General features: G+C 43.4%; 1 protein-coding gene and 1 long non-coding RNA gene across 2 annotated transcripts in view; both read left to right on the top strand.

Moving 5' to 3' along the window:
- Positions 1–7,687: 7,687 nt before the first annotated feature.
- LOC139432893 (uncharacterized) lies at positions 7,688–8,667 on the top strand. Its single transcript, XR_011642480.1, has 3 exons — positions 7,688–7,970; positions 8,361–8,421; positions 8,534–8,667. It is a non-coding gene; the product is annotated as an uncharacterized lncRNA (long non-coding RNA).
- Positions 8,668–17,287: 8,620 nt separating this feature from the next.
- The window catches only part of ankrd6a (ankyrin repeat domain 6a), a 37,782-nt gene continuing 35,618 nt past the window's right edge, over positions 17,288–19,451 (top strand). Inside the window, exons 1-3 of the mRNA XM_034111989.1 lie at positions 17,288–17,440; positions 17,556–17,654; positions 18,272–18,370. Coding sequence (XP_033967880.1) covers positions 17,315–17,440; positions 17,556–17,654; positions 18,272–18,370 — 324 coding nt within the window. The 5' untranslated portion in view covers positions 17,288–17,314. The remainder of the gene's footprint in view (positions 17,441–17,555; positions 17,655–18,271; positions 18,371–19,451) is intronic.

Genomic DNA, 19,451 nt, shown 5'->3' with positions numbered 1-19,451 from the left:
CAGGAGGAGTACTCCGGGGACAAAGCCCTTGATTTCCTGGATCCGAATGGCGGGCACGAGTCGGACGACTACGTCCCCTCCATTCAGGGATTACCGGGTGAGGAGTCCACCATTATCTCTCCCCTCCGGACGGAGGAGACAGGTAGGGGACCCGGTGTAGGTCCGGTGTATGATCCCGTGATCCCTATCTCCGCCAACACGGCGTTGCCGTCGATTGGCGGGATTCTCCTGGAACTTCCGGAGATTATATCCAAGGCGGCCGCCTGGAGAAATCTCCCCGTTCCCCTGGCTCAGGAGAGCTCGCCTCCGGATGACATGTCCGGGGTGTTCTCCCGGGTACACAGGGTAAGGAGTGAACCGGTCTGGCCACGCTTCCCGGCCATAAGGAAGTACCAGGAGGGGGCGGCAGAGGACCCTGGAGCAATGAAAGCTCCGATAGAGTGGTGGGATTCACGGATGTGGGTTTCCCGACCGTGCCTCCTCTAGTGTGTGTGTGTGTGTGTGTGTGTGTGTGCGTGTGTAGGTGTAAGTGTAGCTGTGTGGGTATGGAAGTGTAGCTGTGTGGGTATGTGTAGGTGTGGGTAGGTGTGTAAGTGTAGCTGTGTGGTGTATGTAACTGTTACCAACGCACTATACAATAAACTACACTGTAGGTCATTGTGTGTAGGTGTACTTGCACAATAAAAAAAAAACGGAAACATAGTAACATTTGACTCCAAGTGGGGGCAGATTTATTTCAAACATTTTACCAATACACTATAGGCATGTAAAAACAAACATTTTACCAACGTACTATACAATAAAATCACACTAGGTATATAAAAACAAGTATTTTTTTTTAATAAACACTCGCAAAATGTTATACCTACCTGAACTTTATACCTACCTGAATGTTCCAGTATTTTAGGTTCTGCCACCCCCTGTAACAGTTCTTTTTGACAGTGAAGCACAGAGGGACCTGGCACTTCCTGCAGTACACAGGTGTCTTCACCCCTTTTGAGTCCAGCATCTTAGGCACCTCCTGCAGTTCTCTTCCTGACCTTGGTGGCATCTTCCCCATAATCCTCGGGCATGCATGTGGGTGGTGGAGGAGGGGGTGGTGGAGGTGCAGGGCCTTCAGCAGGGCCTTCAGCAAACTCCAACAATTCTGCAGCAAGCTGCTCCCTGAAAGTCTTCTGGGTGTGTGGCTTTGTCCTGCTGGGGTCACACCTCATCTAACAAATGTGGAAAAACAAAGAGATTAGATTAATTCACTGGCTTATTCTTATAGGATAATATTGGACTATAAATGAATAATATTACACAAATAAATAAGTAAACACATGTATATTCATTCACTGGCCATTCATTTAGAAAATGTAACTCCAAAAAGACAAGTAACACTATTTAGCATTTTGGCTAAACATTCCTGTAGCTTCTTGGCTAAGCTAATACTGTGATGCAATTCCATCAAACACAAAAGTAATACATAAAAAGGATAATATTGGACAATAAATGAATAATATTACACCAAATAAATAAGTAAACACATATATATATTCATTCACTGGCCATTCATTTAGAAAATGTAACTCCAAAAAGACAAGTAACACTATTTAGCATTTTGCCTAATCATTCCTGTAGCTTCTTGGCTAAGCTAGCACTGTGACGCAGTTCCACCAACCACATAATATATAAAAACAGAGAGATTACATACCTTTCCCGTGGTGGAAGTTCAACATCCGAGTCACTACTGTCCGGATCCAGGTCTGGCTGGAGGAGATCGTCATCATCCGACGAAGAGTCATCTGGTATGATCATAGCTATCGCCAGCTAGCATCTCTAGCACCTGCTCTGTGGTGAAGCTCTCCCTTCTGGCTGCGTAATGCGTAATGGAGCCGGAGCGGGCTTAGTTTATACTACGCAGGATCATATCTTTGGAACCCATTGGTCGATTTGGGTGATTGACACCTTTTCTGAACCGTTAGAGCCAATAGAATCGAGTGACAGTTAGTAAGTCCCGCTAAACACTTACGTCAAGTAGAGAGAGGTTTGCGTAAACAGCACGTGAGACAGCATTAGCTCCGGACTGCGAAACTTTATACCTACTCTGCTGCCATGAATGTAATGATAGATTATCAGGAACAATTCTAAAGTGACTAAGAGACATTGGATTAACCTTAAACAGCGTTTTTATTCCCTTGAACAAGAGCTTTGATCACAAAACAGCAACGGTAAGACATAATTATTGTTATGGTTTTGAAAACTGCTGTTTCTTTTTTTTCTCTGATCTGTTTGCTAGCTCGGTGAGTTTGTGTCCTACAGTGATGATACTTATAACAAAAATGATATGTGGAGTATCAGCTTTCAGATGATATGTAGTTTGTGCAGAAAATATTAAGTTGTAAAGATCGTTTTTGCTAGTTAGCACCGGAAGTAGCATCTGCCCGTTTTAGCTAAGGGCTAATGCTAACGCTTCTTTCGAGACTTGTGTTTTGTTTCTGTAAAAATGGTTCGTATTGTCAGTTAGCTGAGATTCTTCTCATTAATCTGGTATAACACATTAATAGGTTTTTAAATATTAAGATGCCCTCTGGCACAGTGTTGTGAAAAAAACCCAGGGTCCCCCACAGTTCATTTCCAACTTCCGGAAGGACTTCTGCCAGCTCCTCTGCGCCACCGTCAGCTTATCTTAAGGGTATCACCCGCAGTCAAACGGTCAGAAAGAGCACCTAAACCAAGACCTCGAAACCTGCCTCAGGTGCCTCGTGTCCCAGAAGCAGACCACTTGGAGTGATCACCTTACCTGGGTAGACTACGCCCACAACACTCTGCCCTCGGCTGCCACGGGTTTTCCCCTTTCCAGTGTGCTAATGGGTACCAGCCTCCTCTCTTCCTTGCTAATGAGGAGGAAATCAAGGTTCCATCTGCGCACGTCATGGTCCGATGCTGTCGGCGGATTTGAGATCGTCACCGGCGTGCGGCTCGCCTCTACAGGCCGGGCCAGAAAGCCTGGCTATCCACCAATGATCTACCCCTACACGTTCACTCCAATAAGTTGGCACCAAGGTTTGTGGGCCCTTTCCCAATTTCAAGAGTCATTAGCCCTTTCTCTGTGCGCCTCAAACTCCCCAGGTCTTTGAAGGTCCACCCCACGTTTCATGTGAGCAAACTCAAGCTAGTACGAGAGAGCACTCTGGTTCCCGCCTCCAAGCCCCCTGCCTCCAAGCTGCTGGGAGTCCCAGCAGCTTCTACTGAAGCCAGTTCCCAACTACGGGGACTTCCGGCCAGGGACTTTGGGTGGCAGTATACGCCGTGAAGTTGTTTGTGGCCTGTCAGTAAACCCAAAGCAGAAGAAGAAGTGACGTCAGCGGCTACATTTGCCTAATCCTTCCCCAGGAACTTATTCCGGTGTGAACGCGATCTGTACTTAGTTCATGACAACTAAATAGTTCTCACGTTTAGGACAGAGAGTGAATACCGGTGAATACACATACTTTACAGAGATGCTGTATGAGAAACCAATGTGAGTTTGGAAAATTGCACAGTATAAATCTATTTTAGTAGACCTCAACAATGGAATAATGATCAGTAGAAATGGCCATGACATGGGACCTTTAAGGAACTCACTCGGAGGTACATGTGCTACCAAGCAAGCCTCCTTGACATTGAGAAACACCCTCAGTGTTTTGCCTTTTTATCCTCCATGTGAGCGCTTTACTTTTGACATTTTGTTATATCGCGTCAAGGCTGCAGCCAGAGGATGATCTGCATGTATTCCTGTCTACATTGCATCCTGCATCATCCCGCATCCGCCTGTGCGCATCAAAGACGCAGACTCATTGTTCCCACTAAAGTAGGGTGAGAGCAGTGACGTGCTCTTTCAGAGTCAGATTTACGAATATTATATTTTGACCTTAATCGAAATATTCGGTTATTTTCAAAAGCTTTTTTAGTCTGATGCTTCGATTTATTTTAAACAGACCGTTCAACAAAAGGATACCCACAATCTAAATATTGGATTGTTCTTTCTTAGTAAGATCCCATTTTCATTACAATTGGGGTCTTACCTTGACTTGAAGATGAAGTCCATGCTCTCCTTCTGGACAACAATCTCTATTACTTGTTTGTAAAAGTCCTCCTTGTCTTCCTTTTAGTTTCAAAAGTCTAGCTTGTTGTTTGTGTCTACCGTCTCTGCGTAGAATAACAGTAGCAACAAGAACCTGTGGTCTCACTTGCGCCCCCTTCAGTGTGGCAGAGGTTATGGCTGCCTCCCCTGGTGCTTTTTTCATTGCCGTTGTATGATGAGACCAGCGGGCCTAAATATCATATACGTGAAATAAGTTATTTAGAGACTATGGATGGCGAGGATAAATGTAATAAAGGGATCTACAAACATTACATTGGTGACATACAGTGAGATGGTGCAGGCATGCGCTTAGGGCCCGCTTTCCAGCCAGTTTCTGTGGGGTGACGCATTCTGAGGTGAGGCAGAGCTCATCTGTGCCTCACCTCACCCCACAGTGACTGGCTTGAGCGCGCTCACAAAATAAGTGCCCACGTTAAATGAGTGCCCGCGCTCCAGCCAGTTACTGTGGGCTTACGAGAGGCAGAGCTCGTCCCTGCCTCACTTCTCATCGCTACCCGTAGTTGTAGCGGAGCTCGGCAAATTTGCTGATTTTGACTATAAAAAGCGATTGGAATCATACATAAATCACATTTACAACACAGATCAGTGGAGACATTTTATTATTATTACTATTTAGTTTTTCTTTAGTTGTTTTTACGTTACATTGGAGTATGACAGGTGAGGCTCTTCCACGTCGCTGGGTGAGTGTAATAAGGAGGCAAAGTTGACATTCAGTGTGTTGCCGGAAGCATATAAGGATTTATCCACGATGTTGAAAATGTAAAAACATTTTTAAAAAGAATGTTTAAAACATAAAGATAAAAAGGTTTTAAGAAGTTATTGTTTAATGTTTTAAGGAGGTGACGCTAGTCAGCAAATCATATCGGTGCAGTCAGTGAGTCAGCACGATAGATTCAAACACACACACCGTGGAGGATTTAATTTTTTGCCCGCAGGATAATTTCTAATTACTATTAGATCTGGCCCCCCGGTATATTGCACGCACACTTTCACTCAATCCTGAGGATTTCCTCAGCTCAGAGCCTGACCCCAAACATTGATGAACTTGCACCCAAGATGAGATGCCAAGTTTCTGGCTTAAACTGGTGTCCATTACAGAGCAGCAAACTGAGTTTAAATGGATGTTTCCTTTTGCACTTTTTTTTCTCGCGACAGCAGGGCATGTTTGGATTGTTCTTTGAGGGAAATTGTTTTTTTGAAGCTGTTGTTGGCCTGTAGAAAAAAGGTAATCATAAGAAATGACTCCGGAAAAGCTGCATATAAAGCCCTAAGAAATGAATGCAACTGATTATTGAAAGTGGACTTATCATGAATAATAATATATTGTAGGGCCATACCTATATAAAACATATCTGTGAATTTTTTTTCAAAATATCAAACAGATCATGCATTTTAGCCGTGCCTCATTTCGCACTATTTGCTCTAGTCCAGCCCTGTCTTCACAAGGGCTGATTCTGTGGCAAATGAGCTGCAGCTCACCACGCCCCCCTGCAAAGGAGGGGGGCGAGGCACGAGCGTCATGTTACCATGCTGTTGCCATGCCATGCTGTTGCCCAAATAGACGGAGCACCCCGTTTCTGATGTCAGAACAATTTCAAATCTGTATCAGTCTGTATCAGCTCCGTTGCAGCCCCGTTTTTAGAGATTTGGGTACGGAGGAAAATAGAGAGGGTTGTGTTTTCTGACACTTGGTGAGTTCCCTGACACACCGGGGACACATCTTCATGTATAAAAGACGTACACAAGTGCGTTTTGCATGATAGGTCTGTCATGATCTTAGTGTTATGTCACGGTTTTAGTTTTGTCTGTCTGGTAATGGGTTTTATTTTGTTATTCTGTTCTCCCTGTCTCTTGTTTTCCTTCCTGTGTTTTTCCTCCTGTGTCTGATTGTCTGATTGTGTTCACCTGTTGCCCTTGTGTTTCTGCCTCCCCTGCCCAGCTGTGTCTTGTCCTGTGATTACCCCTCTCTATATTTAGTCTTGTCTTCCCCTGTGTTCCTTGTCGGTTCATTGTCTTTCCTGTCTACCTCCATGTTGGTCATGGTCAGTTCTTGTGTTGTTGTTACCTTGTGTTACCTGTTCGACTCATGCCATGTTTTTGTTCATCTGCTTTTAAAATAAAGCTCACTTTTTCTTTCTAGACCTTTTTACCTTTTTTCGCAGTCTGCATTTGGGTCCTACCTTTTCCACGATTCTAACAAGGTCCCCTTTACTGTTTAATGTTGTTTTTATAGGCAATCATTTAAGCTTTGTTAGTTCCAGGTTTAATATGTGCAATAAGTTCATTTCAATAAGTTTTGCAATAAACATTGAACCAGTCCGGCCCTCGACTAGTACCGATTTTTTTATTTTGGCCCACTGTGTATTTGAGTTTGACACCCCTGCAATAGATGGTCTGCCTCTTCCCTCCTGTCCAACACACCCTGGCAAAGAGGTTCTTCTTCTCTCGTTTATTGGCCGATTGCAAACAACTTTAAGGTGCATACCCACTGTACAAGTTATGGAAATATACAACGGTGTTTAAGTTATTTTAAATTCTTCCACGGTGGAGAGGGGAAACATACAGAGAGACTGCAGACTGTGACAGTGGTCCGCATAGCCGCGGGAAGTCATTTTACTTAGGGGGTGTGGCGAATTTTCAACGGGGGTGGGGGTGCTGGCGAATTGTCAACGGTGGTGCGGGGGGGGGGCTAGTATACTGTCAACGGGGGGGGTCGCCTGTCAGCGCAGCTTTATGATGCCGTTACACATTAATCCACCCCATTAAGGGTGGTGCCGGACGTGAGCGAACCGAGCCGGCCATCAACGGCCGGTCGTTCTGTGATTCTCCAGCACCCCTACTTCCCGCGGCTATGGTGGTACCTTATCTTTATTACATTTTACACATTGGTCGGGATTATTTGCATCAAAATGGTGTAATAGAGATAGTTATATAAGTATGCAAAATCCATTTGTTCTCAAGGAATCTAAATCTGGTGTTGATAGTTTGAACCATGGGCTTTGTGGCATATCTGCTCCCATTCAACATTCAATACCTCTGTATTCAAATCGTTAGACCAAGCAAGTCTCTTGGGTCGCATTCACACCAGCCTTTTATAGTCCGGTTGAATCGAACCCTGGTGCGTTTAGCCGCTTGGTGCGGTTTGTTTGGGTCGGTGTGAACACAGGCCGAGACCTCTTAAGTTAACTAAACAACCGGACTCTGGTCCACTAAAATAGGTGGTCTCGGACAGCTTGTGTAAGAAATTAAAATCAATGTTTAATAACGTAATTTAGTTTAAACATACAGTAAGCTTAAAACTGTTTTATGCTGAAAAAATTTTCCGGTTAGCATTGGCTTGTGGCTAACGTTGCTGCTAAAGTTTATTTTGAAAAGCTTTACTGGAACGAGTATCCGGATATCAACAGTGACGTCACTTCCGGTTTTACGGTAACAACGATTACAGCCGTTAAAATGCATTAAATAAAAAGTCATGAATGAGTCCATGAGGAGAAAAGGCGTGTGGAAGTATGTGATGAATACACAATGTCTAAATCCTCTGTTATGCGCGATATCGGAAGTCGGAGAGAAAGGAGGGCGGACCCCGACGTCGCAGCCCCCAGAGAGGAGGAGCGAAGGAGAGATACAAGCAGTGAGAACCAACGTGTTCCGGTCTCTTTCCACAGTACCAGAGCCATTTAATAGAAGAGTTACGACGACATCTCCGTTCACTCCAATGGACCACTTTTTTACAGCAATGGCGGATCGTGGAGCCTCTCAATCGTTCCCCGGAAGTTAGCGCCAAGGCTGGCAGAGCTGTGGAGTTGCAGCATAATACACCGTTCGTGACGGACTTTTAAAGGTAAGAAGAAGTTTAAAGATGTATATTGCGGATATTATCAGTACATCTGATTCAAATGAACATGTGTATTAAAGGATGTCAGTGGATTATCCCTAAATTAGTAGATTTAGGGAACGTTTACAGATAACAGATTAAGCTAGCATACCGAAGCAAGTTAGCAACACACGTTGAACAGCCTTTTAATTGTAAATTCCGTTCTCTCTATGTCATTTCGTCCAACATGTTGAATTAGAGAAGAGGGGCTTCTAAACGGGATTGTATGCGGGGGGTGGAGGGAGTTAAATATTAGATAAATATAACTTTGGTGCGTGTAAGAGTGAGTGTTTTTAGCAGAGCCATATTGTGTCCTTGTGATTCTGTTGATTATTACCTGTCTGTATAATGTTGCAGCCCAGCTGATTCTGGATTGATGGCAAAGGGAGAGGGACTTAAGTGAGAGTGAAAATACAAGGTACGTTTAATACTACCGTTTTATATAAGTAAACACGGTATCTCCCCAAGGCAATAGGTGTGCTATATAGGTGTGTATAACCCTTTCTCCTGTCTGTTGCTCCCTCTCTCAGCACAAGAACCAGAGGGGGGTTCAATGGAGCCTGAATACCTGCACTGAGACCCTCACCCTGCACCCTGAGTCTCAACTCTCAGTGTTTTTCAAGCCTTTCCCTGTTTTTTTGTATTAAACAAAACATTAAGCTTTCCCAATGGTGTGGTTTTCGTTTTGTGAAAAAGTGCAAATGCAGTGTTTGTATATAAATCACATATTTTGTTGCTGTTGGTCGTGAAATTGCTCCTGCTGACTTGAGCCAGCCATTTTTTCCTCCGCTCTGTGTCAGTGGGGAAGCCGTACATTCGTACTCCTTTCTCTGAGCGATTTGAGCATCCCCAGGCAGCACATCAAACCATGGTGGCGACTAGGAGGCAGCACAGCAAACCATGGTGGCGACTAGGAGGCAGCACAGCAAACCAGGACAACACGGAGGAAAAGGCACCGACAAACTGCATGATATGCTCTTCTATGTTTATTGAATTCCATGTATTTGCAATGGATGTTCCTAAAGCAACACATTTAACATCATCATCATCATCATCATCATCATCATCATATCCTGTCGGTCTCCTGTCCTTTCTGAAAGCCATAAAGATGACATTAGTCATTTAGATAACTTGTGTCCTCAATTACCAGGGGATTACTGAAACTACCATGAATTTAAGAAAATGGTAGAAATGAATCCAATCTGAATTTTAAAGCATTACTTTAGATCCCCTCCCTCTAAATGTATCAATAAACATTAGAAAGTGATCCTCCTGACTACCATACAAGTTTAAGAAGATAATATTGGTTTGAAAGAATTCAAAGCTATAAATAAACAGCAACAGGCTCTTTAACTAAGGCACTGTTAGTAACATGTAAACTAGTTGTTCACACTAATCCTAATATTATCACTTAATATTAGCAAATTCGATTTTATTTTTGAAACATATTGATGTAAATACATACACATATCGATTTGTTGTATAAATATTGCAAATCAAAACCTTTATTCACTAATAATTAACAAAAATCGTAGTTATATCTCCTGTTATCAATGCATTCACATTGCCCGCCATGAACTTCCGGGGAACGATCCCTCGTCTACATGAACCACGTGACGATAACCGTTTTTGGACTTCCGGTGTCGTAACTCTTCTATTAAATAGCTCTGCACGGTACCAACTTCGAGACAACATCAGCTGCTGTTGTCCCACTACTCCTCTGTTTGTTTAATTGCCACGCTACTTAATTAAAGTACCAAATTGAACCTTTTCAGAAACTCCATTAGTCTCTTTATTTTAGCTTCTCTCCTGGACGCGAGAGAATCAACACTTGCTAGTGAACTCTGGAGCGGTTCATCGCTGGTGTGAACGCAGTCCGCACCAAAACATAGGAAGCGTAGCATTTACGTGTCACAAGAATGAATGAAGTGTTGACCAGTGTCGTGTAAAGTAAAAACAACTATCAAACTAAAAACTATACATACAAGTCAGAGCCACCTGCCATCGGTGAAACCCCCTCCTTACTACAGAACGTCACGCAAAAAAAAATTAACGCCACTAATTATTTTAACGCGATTAACGCATGTGTATTTTTTTTCCTCGGCCGCCCCGTAGTTTCAGAGCGCATCGAGTTTATAATACCATCAACAAGCTGATGCTGACAGCCCCGCTCGTGCCGCCCGCTTGTGGCAGACTATACTTCCACGCTCACCGGCAGGCACCGACTGGCCATCGGGAGGCTGTGTGTGTGTGTGTGTGTGTGTGTGTGTGTGTGTGTGTGTGTGTGTGTGTGTGTGTGTGTGTGTGTGTGTGTGTGTGTGTGTGTGTGTGTGTGTGTGTGTGTGTGTGTGTGTGTGTGTGTGTGTGTGTGTGTGTGTGTGTGTGTGTGTGTGTGTGTGTGTGTGTGTGTGTGTGTGTGTGTGTGTGTGTGTGTGTGTGTGTGTGTGGCCCGAGCGAGCGAGAGAGAGACCTTACGTGCATTGTTGTTGTTGTTAGCATCTGGTGCTAGCTAGCTGCGCTAACGGATATAAGGAGCTGTTTAAATGAAAACAGAGGAGCGCCCTATCCACACAACTGCACCGAGCACTTGACTTGATGCAGGAAGCCAGACAGCGGGACATTGTACGAGAAGTCAGCACACTCATGATTGCAGCAACATGATTGCAGCGTCCAGGCAGCTCCCGTTCGAGCATATGCCTTGAGTTGCACATAGCTCCAACGATCACACACACACACACACGCGCGCGCGCGCACGCACGCACACACACATTTGTATTGTATGAGAGAGGTTCCAGGTTTAATTGAGGCGAATATTTGTAATGTTCAGAGGTTGTTGTGTTTAATATTCATGAGAATATTTGTCATTGTTCAAATGATAATAAACATTAGCATAAAGCATATTTGTCCACTCATATGTTGATAAGAGTATTAAAAACTTGAAAAATATTCCTCTAAAGTACATTTAGAACAGATACAAAATGTGCGATTAATTTGCGATTAATCGCGATTAACTATGGACAATCATGCGATTAATCGCGATTAAATATTTTAATCGACTGACAGCCCTAGTTATAATGTTTTGTATCGCACGTTGTCTGATTAATCATATGCGCCGTTGCTGTTGATATGCTCTCCAGATTAACAACAGCATGAAAATAACCTGCCGATGCTCCATGGCGGAGGCTCCGGTAGAAATTGCTGGTATTTGCGTTTTTACCCCCTTAATGTCTGACCAATTGATGAACAGCATTTCCGATCACATGACTTGTGTTTAAAGTTTATAGTCCGTTTGAGTTTTGCCTGTGTGAATGCAAACCGATCCTTCTGGTCTATAGTCTTATGTCGAAGATTGGAACACACTGTACCCGCTTTCCAAGATTACTAATTAAAGAAGGAAAAGGGAGGCCATGGTTTGGAGCGCCTCCATAAGAATGTCGTGTCTAAAGGGTGTGCCAGCTAGAAGGGGACGAAAAGGAAATGCCTTGAAAAGAGATGGAGCAAGAGAGGCCTCCAGTTTTGCTTTCTGATCCACAACTCTATAACAGCATTTGAGGGTCAGAGTCAGAGTAAACAGCCCCATTGAGCTCCTCTGTGGGATGCTTGCAATCAGAATACATATCTGAGAGATGTAGGAAAGGCTGTGGAGACAGGGGCTCTCTCTGTTCGGCCTCTCTGGGAAACTGGGTTGTGCAGAGGTCAAACACTTCAAAGTGCAGAAGTTGTACATCTACAATGCAAAATGGGATTATTGCAGCGGATGCACAGAGAACTGAAGTGTAAAAGACGATGGGATACATACATACAAACATACTGACCGAAAACGCAGCTGCAACGCCTTTAAAAGCTCAATCTAAAACCAGTGAACGAGAGAGATCAGATCAGCTGCTGAGTCTGACCTGAAGCCCCGCCCACTGTTTAGCGCGCTGCATGAGAAACTGACGGGCTGTCAGGAGAGAGCGAGAGGGAGAGGATCTGTTTCTCCCGTGTTATTATTCAAAGTTAATATAAACTTTTGAATAATGTACTTTATCTACTACAAGTAGTTTCTTTGAATGTAATAATGATGTTGTTTGTGGAATCATTTATTGAAAAATGAATCTGAATTTTTCGATCTGTTACGATTATAAACTGAAGCAATATAAAAATGAGCCCCCGTAACTGAGTTTTAAACAATAGCATATCCGGTCCTATACCGGTAATTACCGGTCATAGTTCGGTGATTACCTGCTAACGGAAACTCTGCTACACAATTCTTATTATTATTATTGAAACATGACCGGTAAGTTACAAATGTGTCCGGTAAAATTAATTCTGTTCAGACATTTGACCGGCGAGAAAAAATCCTAGCGGAAACCCTGATATATATATATATTGAAAAAAGGCAGAGTGACTTTGATATATAACTCCTTGTTTCCAATGTGTGGATGGAATATGAGGGCTTCAGGGCATTTCTTTTTACATCACTTTATTCAAATACCATGTCAATATTTAAGATGGAATCTCTAATAAAAATGATTTCAAAAAATATATTAACGCTTAAATTAACGCTAGTGTCTGCACATCACCAGCTGCTCATGTAGTAAATTATCTGAGTGTCTGAAGTTTGACCAGTTGATTGTCATGTGTGATGCATGTAACCCAGCTGTCATCATGACTTTACTTGGATTCTAATTTAGCCAGAGATGTCTTTCTTCATCCTGCTTTGTTCTCATGTGCAACAAAAGCTTAGATTAAAAAGACAACATTTTCCTAGCAAGGCAGGGTAAACTAGAGATCCTAATCCACACGGATCGCTTCTCAGTGAGATTCACCAAACACAAGCACACTAAAACAGTGTGTGTGTGTTTGAAATTAAGATTCAAACGAGAAAGAAAGCTGACACTTTGTTGAAATCTCATATCCTAGTTGTACAGCTCACAAACACGATGACACCTTTATATCAGGACGGAGTCACGTGTAGATGGAGGGTTAAAGAACTGCTGTAGTCCCATATCCCAACCCCAGCCTCTCTCTCTCTAAACTGTAATGCACTACAACAGCTGGCATGCTCTCAGCACATCTTCACACACTGAGTCCGCTCCACTGTTAGCGCAGCATCATCCTCTCACACGACAACACACACAGCAAGACACTCTTCCAGAGGCTTTCATTTGGATTGTGCATGGATGCTCCTTTTTCTACAGCAGGGAATAACTGAAGTCTGCAGGCTCCATGGCGGATGAGGTAACAAATACCAAACTATACAATGCATGTTTTTTATGCAGAGGTGTAATGTAACTAAGTACAATTACTCAAGTTCTCTACTGAAGTAGACAATTAGGTACTTGAACTTTGCTTGAGTATTATTAAATGATACTACTACATTTTTTTGTTAAATGTTGTATATTTTACTCCACTACATCACAACATAGTTACTAGTTAATCTGCACATTTAGGTTGATACAAAATATAAATCAACACATACATTATGATGTAGTGTAGTGTATAAAGTAGTTGAAATGAACCCAACATTGAAGTGATTATCTTGTGTTTAAAAGTACCTTTCTACATAAAACCAATTTTGATGCTTTTAAGTAGAATGAATGAACTACTTTTACTTGTAACTGAGTATTTTTACACTGTACTATTGCTATTACTACTTTTACTTTTACTTATAATCTGAATCTGAATAATTCTTCCACCTCTGCTTTTCTGTTAGAAACGCCGGGTTACGTATTGTGACCCTTGTCATATTAACACAGGCGGTGCCCTCTACTGGACTCTATGGGTACTACCCTCTATGCAAGCATTCACCTACTGAGATTTCTATAAACGTAGCCGGCCTAGTGTCACAATTAGGTTTTGGTTTTTGGAATGGTTTTGGGCTCTGTAAAGGCACAATAGTACCAAAGCTGACCACCTCACTGTGACTTCCAGCTGCACTTAGTCACTGATTCCCTGTACAATTGTCACTTTCATATTTCTATTTGTATTCAATTTAAACAAAAGAGATACAAAATTACAAATACAACACCTTTTTCACCTTGGTTGATAAGTTTAAAAATGACCGACTATATTCCCCTGCTTCCAGTCCTAAGCTTATGCTAGGCTAACCAATCCTGAATCAAAATCTATGCTTCCCACCATTTCCTCAAAAAAGTGGAGCTAATCATAACCTGTCCTCCCAAACAGAATCTTATATCTGAAACATATGGGTCAGTGAACAGGAAATTAAAAAAAGAAGAGCTGTATCTGGAAATGCAGACACATCGCAAGGCATTTGTACGGAGCCAGTGATGAACTTCAATCTTCAGTACAGATCATATATTGTTGGCTCTGAGTATACAGACATGTTCAAAGAAGAGTAGTATGTGACACAGGTGGGATTAGTGCAGACAACAGAGAGGGGGTGAATGAGGAGAAGTGTTTCACTGTTAACATGCTTTGGCTTCTAATCGCCAACAAAGATTAAAGGCTGAACCTCGGCATGGAACATAATCTGACCAGCAGCTCAAACACAGCACTGACATGAAATCCTTTGTCATTTGGGTCAGATGCTTACCATTAAAGGAGCAGGACCGTCACCACCAGAATCCAGGTCAGTGAGTGAGCAGACAACACAATGGCAGCAGCAGGCAGATGTTTCAGTGAAAAAGCTCTAGAAAGCCATCATACACTGGCTGGTCAGCGGCAAACAGAACATAGACACAGTTTAAGAGTAGTTCAGAACATAGAGGAGCATTTAACCCTAACCCCCAGAGACAGAGAGGTACCTCAGAAGGTGGTGGAGACCAAACAGAGCTAGAAGAGAATGAGTATTGTACTACAGGTGGTCAGAAACATGACTCCAAATACATGTTAATGCAGCATTTTGGCATAATCAATACCTGACTCGGATAGGCATCAGAGGTGGGAGAAGTACTCATAAAACTACCAGAGTATAGGAATACTCTGTTCAATTGTAAAGGTCCTTCAATCAAAATGTTACTCAAGTAAAAGTACAAAAGGCGGTGGTATTGAAGTCGATAGGGACTTGGCTTGGCAACTGGAAGGTCACCAGTTCAAGTCCCGGCAAGACCAAGTGCTACCGAGGTGTCCCTGAGCAAGGCCCCGTTCCCCACACTGCTCCCTGTGCGCTGTTCAAAATGGCAGCCCACTGCTCCTAACACTAGGATGGGTCAAATGCAGAGAAACAATTTCCCCACAAGGGATTAATAAAAGTCTATCTTATCTTATCTTAAAAGTATTAGCATCAAAATATTCTTAAAGTACCAAAAGTAGTCGTTGTGCAGATTGGTCTATTTCAGAATAATATATATGGTAAGTTTTATAATGATTGATCATGAAAGTGTTCTCAGAGCTGGTGAAGGGTTGGAACTAAAGTCTGATTTAACACTTGATTATATTTCACATCATTCATCCAAATCTGCAAAGTAACTAAAAGTATAAAACATTTAAATACTCGTGTATAGTACAAGTACCTTCAAATTGTACGAAGTACAGTACGTCAGTAAATGTACTTTGTTACTTTCCATCTCTGATAAGTAGGGATGTCCCGATCACCTTTTTTTGCTCCCGATCCGATTCCGATCATTTGATTTTGACAATCTGCCGATACCGATTTTTCCCGATCCGATCTGTATGCAATGCATTAAGAGAAAAAAAAGGTAACGGATAACGGCTGGTCATCCAACGCGATGAAGTCAGCTATCTTGGCTGTTATTGTGTTGGCCTTTTCACTGTTCTGGGGCAGTTTCTCTTTCCTTTTAAAAGTCTCTGAAAGTGTCGGTTGTTTCAGTGCCGTTACCTGAGTGGCCGCTGTGTACTCGTCGTGTTGTTGTTGATGTTTGTTTCTCAGGTGGCGTATTAGATTGGTCATGTTGAACGTAGCTCTGTTCTTTCCACCACGCGGAACCTCCGCCTTGTAAACATTGCATCTGGCTGTTACACTGCCTTCGCTTTCAATTTTATAATACTTCCAAACTCCTGACATTTTCTCTGTCCCGACTCCCGAGTCACCAGCTGAACGTAGCCTCTCGTTAGCTTTCTGCTACTATTAGACACTGCGCCCACTCTGTTGCCAGATTTCAGAGAAATAAGCAACCAGGTCTGAAAACAAGCCCAAAAGAAGCAACACATACATGATGTTGTGTAACTTTAAACCAAAACTAAGTCCTCAGGATGACTTTAAGACGTGAACATGGTCATTTTTGCTTTGTAACATTAAATAATAAAAAATTTTAAAAAAAATCCCGATCCCCGATTTTTTTTCTCCCGATCCCCGATTTTTGGAAAATCACGTGATCGGCTCCGATCCCCGATCACGTGATCGGATCGGGACATCTCTACTGATAAGCAAGTCATTTTTCGTTATCTTCAAAATAATCTGGGCTACTCAGAAATAACAACTTCCTACTAAACCAACTTGATGAAGTCCAATGTTCTATCTCATGTTGCTCTGGTTTGGTCTCCACCAACTCTTTGTGTTATACAAACACACAACCTCACAAACACTTCCAGTCCAAACATGTCGCCATCAAAGGGCCAGCAATGTTTTGAATGGTGACAAAGCATTGCTGGTTGCCGCTAACGACCGCGATAATATAAATGAACTCATCATATGAAATATTTGGTGTTACTGATGACTCGTTTTGGCAGTGTTTATGTTAACGCTATGCGATCACAGTGGTGCAGGTACACTGTTCCACTTGTCACATGCACACTGCGGACTGTACATGTCCCCTCTGCGGGACCAAAGAAGGTTCAAGGTGTCAAAGGCTTTATTGTCACAGGCCAGATGCAACAGTGTAGATAAGGCATGGACATCTTAAGTCCCAGGCTCCTCAGAATAAAGGTATTCTGATATGTGCACACTACCCACTGTTTATCACAGTTGTAACATTAGAGATGTTTAGAAGCACCAGAGTTCTTCTAGATATAGTGACATGTTTCATTCCAAAATGTTTATTTAAAACATGTTTGCACCTAGCCATCAAGTAGAACAAGTTATTAGAGTCCAAAAGAGAAACATATGTAAAAACAGCTGTAAAGATAAACGCTTCAATTCACAGGAAAGATATAGAAGCAACCCAGGCAATATTTCTTAAACATATTCTGTCAGACGCCCACTCATCCGCCCGCCCCCCCTTAGCCTTCGCTATGGTCAAAGTCATCGTGTTGTTTTTGTCATTACACTAAAGCATGTTCTACTACTTCAGTGATTGTGTGATAAGCATGGAGTAAAGTATAGTGTCTGTTTGTGTACATGCATGCACACAGAGGACCGTAGGCCTGTGTGCATAAGTGTGTGTGTGTGTGTCTGTGTCAGCGTGATGAGTGAGCAGGCGCTGGTCCACATGCCTCAGCGGACCACCCTGCACCGGGCAGCCATGGTGGGGAACAGAGACTCTGTGGCTGCTCTGATCCAGGGGGGCTGTGCTCTGGACCTGCAGGACAAAGTGAGTCACAACTCTTTCACACAACGACAGGAACATCATTTCATATACTTTCAATATATGTGGTTTATTAGAGGGTGATAGTCGGTGATAACACTGTGTCCTGTGTCTGTTTGAGGACGGCAACACGGCGCTGCATGAGGCGTCCTGGCATGGTTTCTCTCACTGCGTTAAACTGCTGGTCAAGGCAGGAGCTGACGTCAACATCAGGAACAAGGTAAGAAAGAAACAGAACATTTGCAACAAAAAGGTCTCCCTATTTTCAGTCTTTTGTTACTTTCCAAAACGTTCATCCTCATCTTGTAGCCTTCCACGGAGTTGCTTGACAATATGGCAAGACATTTATAAAGAGGCAGCCCACTATTCGGTTGTACAGTATAGGGGAGTATATAATGGAGTAAGATGAGCCAATGTGCAACAACCTTTACTTCAGGATGTCTTCTGTCGATCCAAATGAAAATAATGCAGCTTTAAAAAAAGGCCATGAAAATATGACTTCTCAAAGAAAGGTGGTCTGATGGCTTGACTTGCCCCATCTAATGGAACAGGTCAGCCAGTTGAACCCATGTTAGCAAATATCTTAGTGTCCAGTTGCAAAACGTACAATATAAAACTTCATGTCGTCCCAATCCTAACCCTGTTAACTAAAAAGGTTCTATTTGCTAAACATGTGGGTTGTATGCATGATATTGTGTAAAGAATGGCTCTGTGGACCGAAGAACCTGGCACAAGGGATCACAGTCCCCATCCTGGACCTTTCGATACCATCTGAATATCTGCCTGTGTTTCCGTGTTGTGTGTTTGCTCTGGAGTAAGGGTTTTGTGTTGATGCAGGCAGGAAATACAGCCCTCCACCTGTCCTGCCAGAACGCTCACGCTCAGACCACCCGCCTGCTGCTGCTCGGGGGGTCCACACCGGACACCAAGAACAACGTGAGTCCTGACCCAGACACCAAGAACAATGTGAGTCCTGACCCTGACCCAGACACCAAGAACAACGTGAGTCCTGACCCTGACCCAGACACCAAGAACAACGTGAGTCCTGACCCAGACCCAGACACCAAGAACAACGTGAGTCCTGACCCTGACCCCAAGAACAATGTGAGTCCTGACCCTGACCCAGACACCAAGAACAACGTGAGTCCTGACCCAAACACCAAGAACAACGTGAGTCCTGACCCAGACACCAAGAACAATGTGAGTCCTGACCCTGACCCAGACACCAAGAACAACGTGAGTCCTGACCCTGACCCAGACACCAAGAACAACGTGAGTCCTGACCCAGACCCAGACACCAAGAACAACGTGAGTCCTGACCCTGACCCCAAGAACAATGTGAGTCCTGACCCTGACCCAGACACCAAGAACAACGTGAGTCCTGACCCACACACCAAGAACAATGTGAGTCCTGACCCAGACACCAAGAACAATGTGGGTCCTGACCCAGACACCAAGAACAATGTGAGTCCTGACCCTGACCCAGACACCAAGAACAATGTGAGTCCTGACCCAGACCCAGACCCCAAGAACAATGTGAGTCCTGACCCTGACCCAGACACCAAGAACAACGTGAGTCCTGACCCAAACACCAAGAACAACGTGAGTCCTGACCCAGACACCAAGAACAATGTGAGTCCTGACCCAGACCCCAAGAACAATGTGAGTCCTGACCCTGACCCAGACACCAAGAACAACGTGAGTCCTGACCCAAACACCAAGAACAACGTGAGTCCTGACCCAGACACCAAGAACAATTTGAGTCCTGACCCAGACACCAAGAACAATGTGGGTCCTGACCCAGACACCAAGAACAATGTGAGTCCTGACCCAGACACCAAGAACAATGTGAGTCCTGACCCTGACCCAGACACCAAGAACAATGTGAGTCCTGACCCAGACACCAAGAACAATGTGAGTCCTGACCCTGACCCAGACACCAAGAACAACGTGAGTCCTGACCCAGACACCAAGAACAATGTGGGTCCTGACCCAGACACCAAGAACAACGTGAGTC

This window comes from Pseudochaenichthys georgianus, chromosome 22 (genome assembly GCF_902827115.2).
Source record: "Pseudochaenichthys georgianus chromosome 22, fPseGeo1.2, whole genome shotgun sequence".
In the NCBI taxonomy this organism is placed as follows: Eukaryota; Metazoa; Chordata; class Actinopteri; order Perciformes; family Channichthyidae; genus Pseudochaenichthys; species Pseudochaenichthys georgianus.
This window is presented reverse-complemented; position numbering and strand designations above follow the sequence as displayed.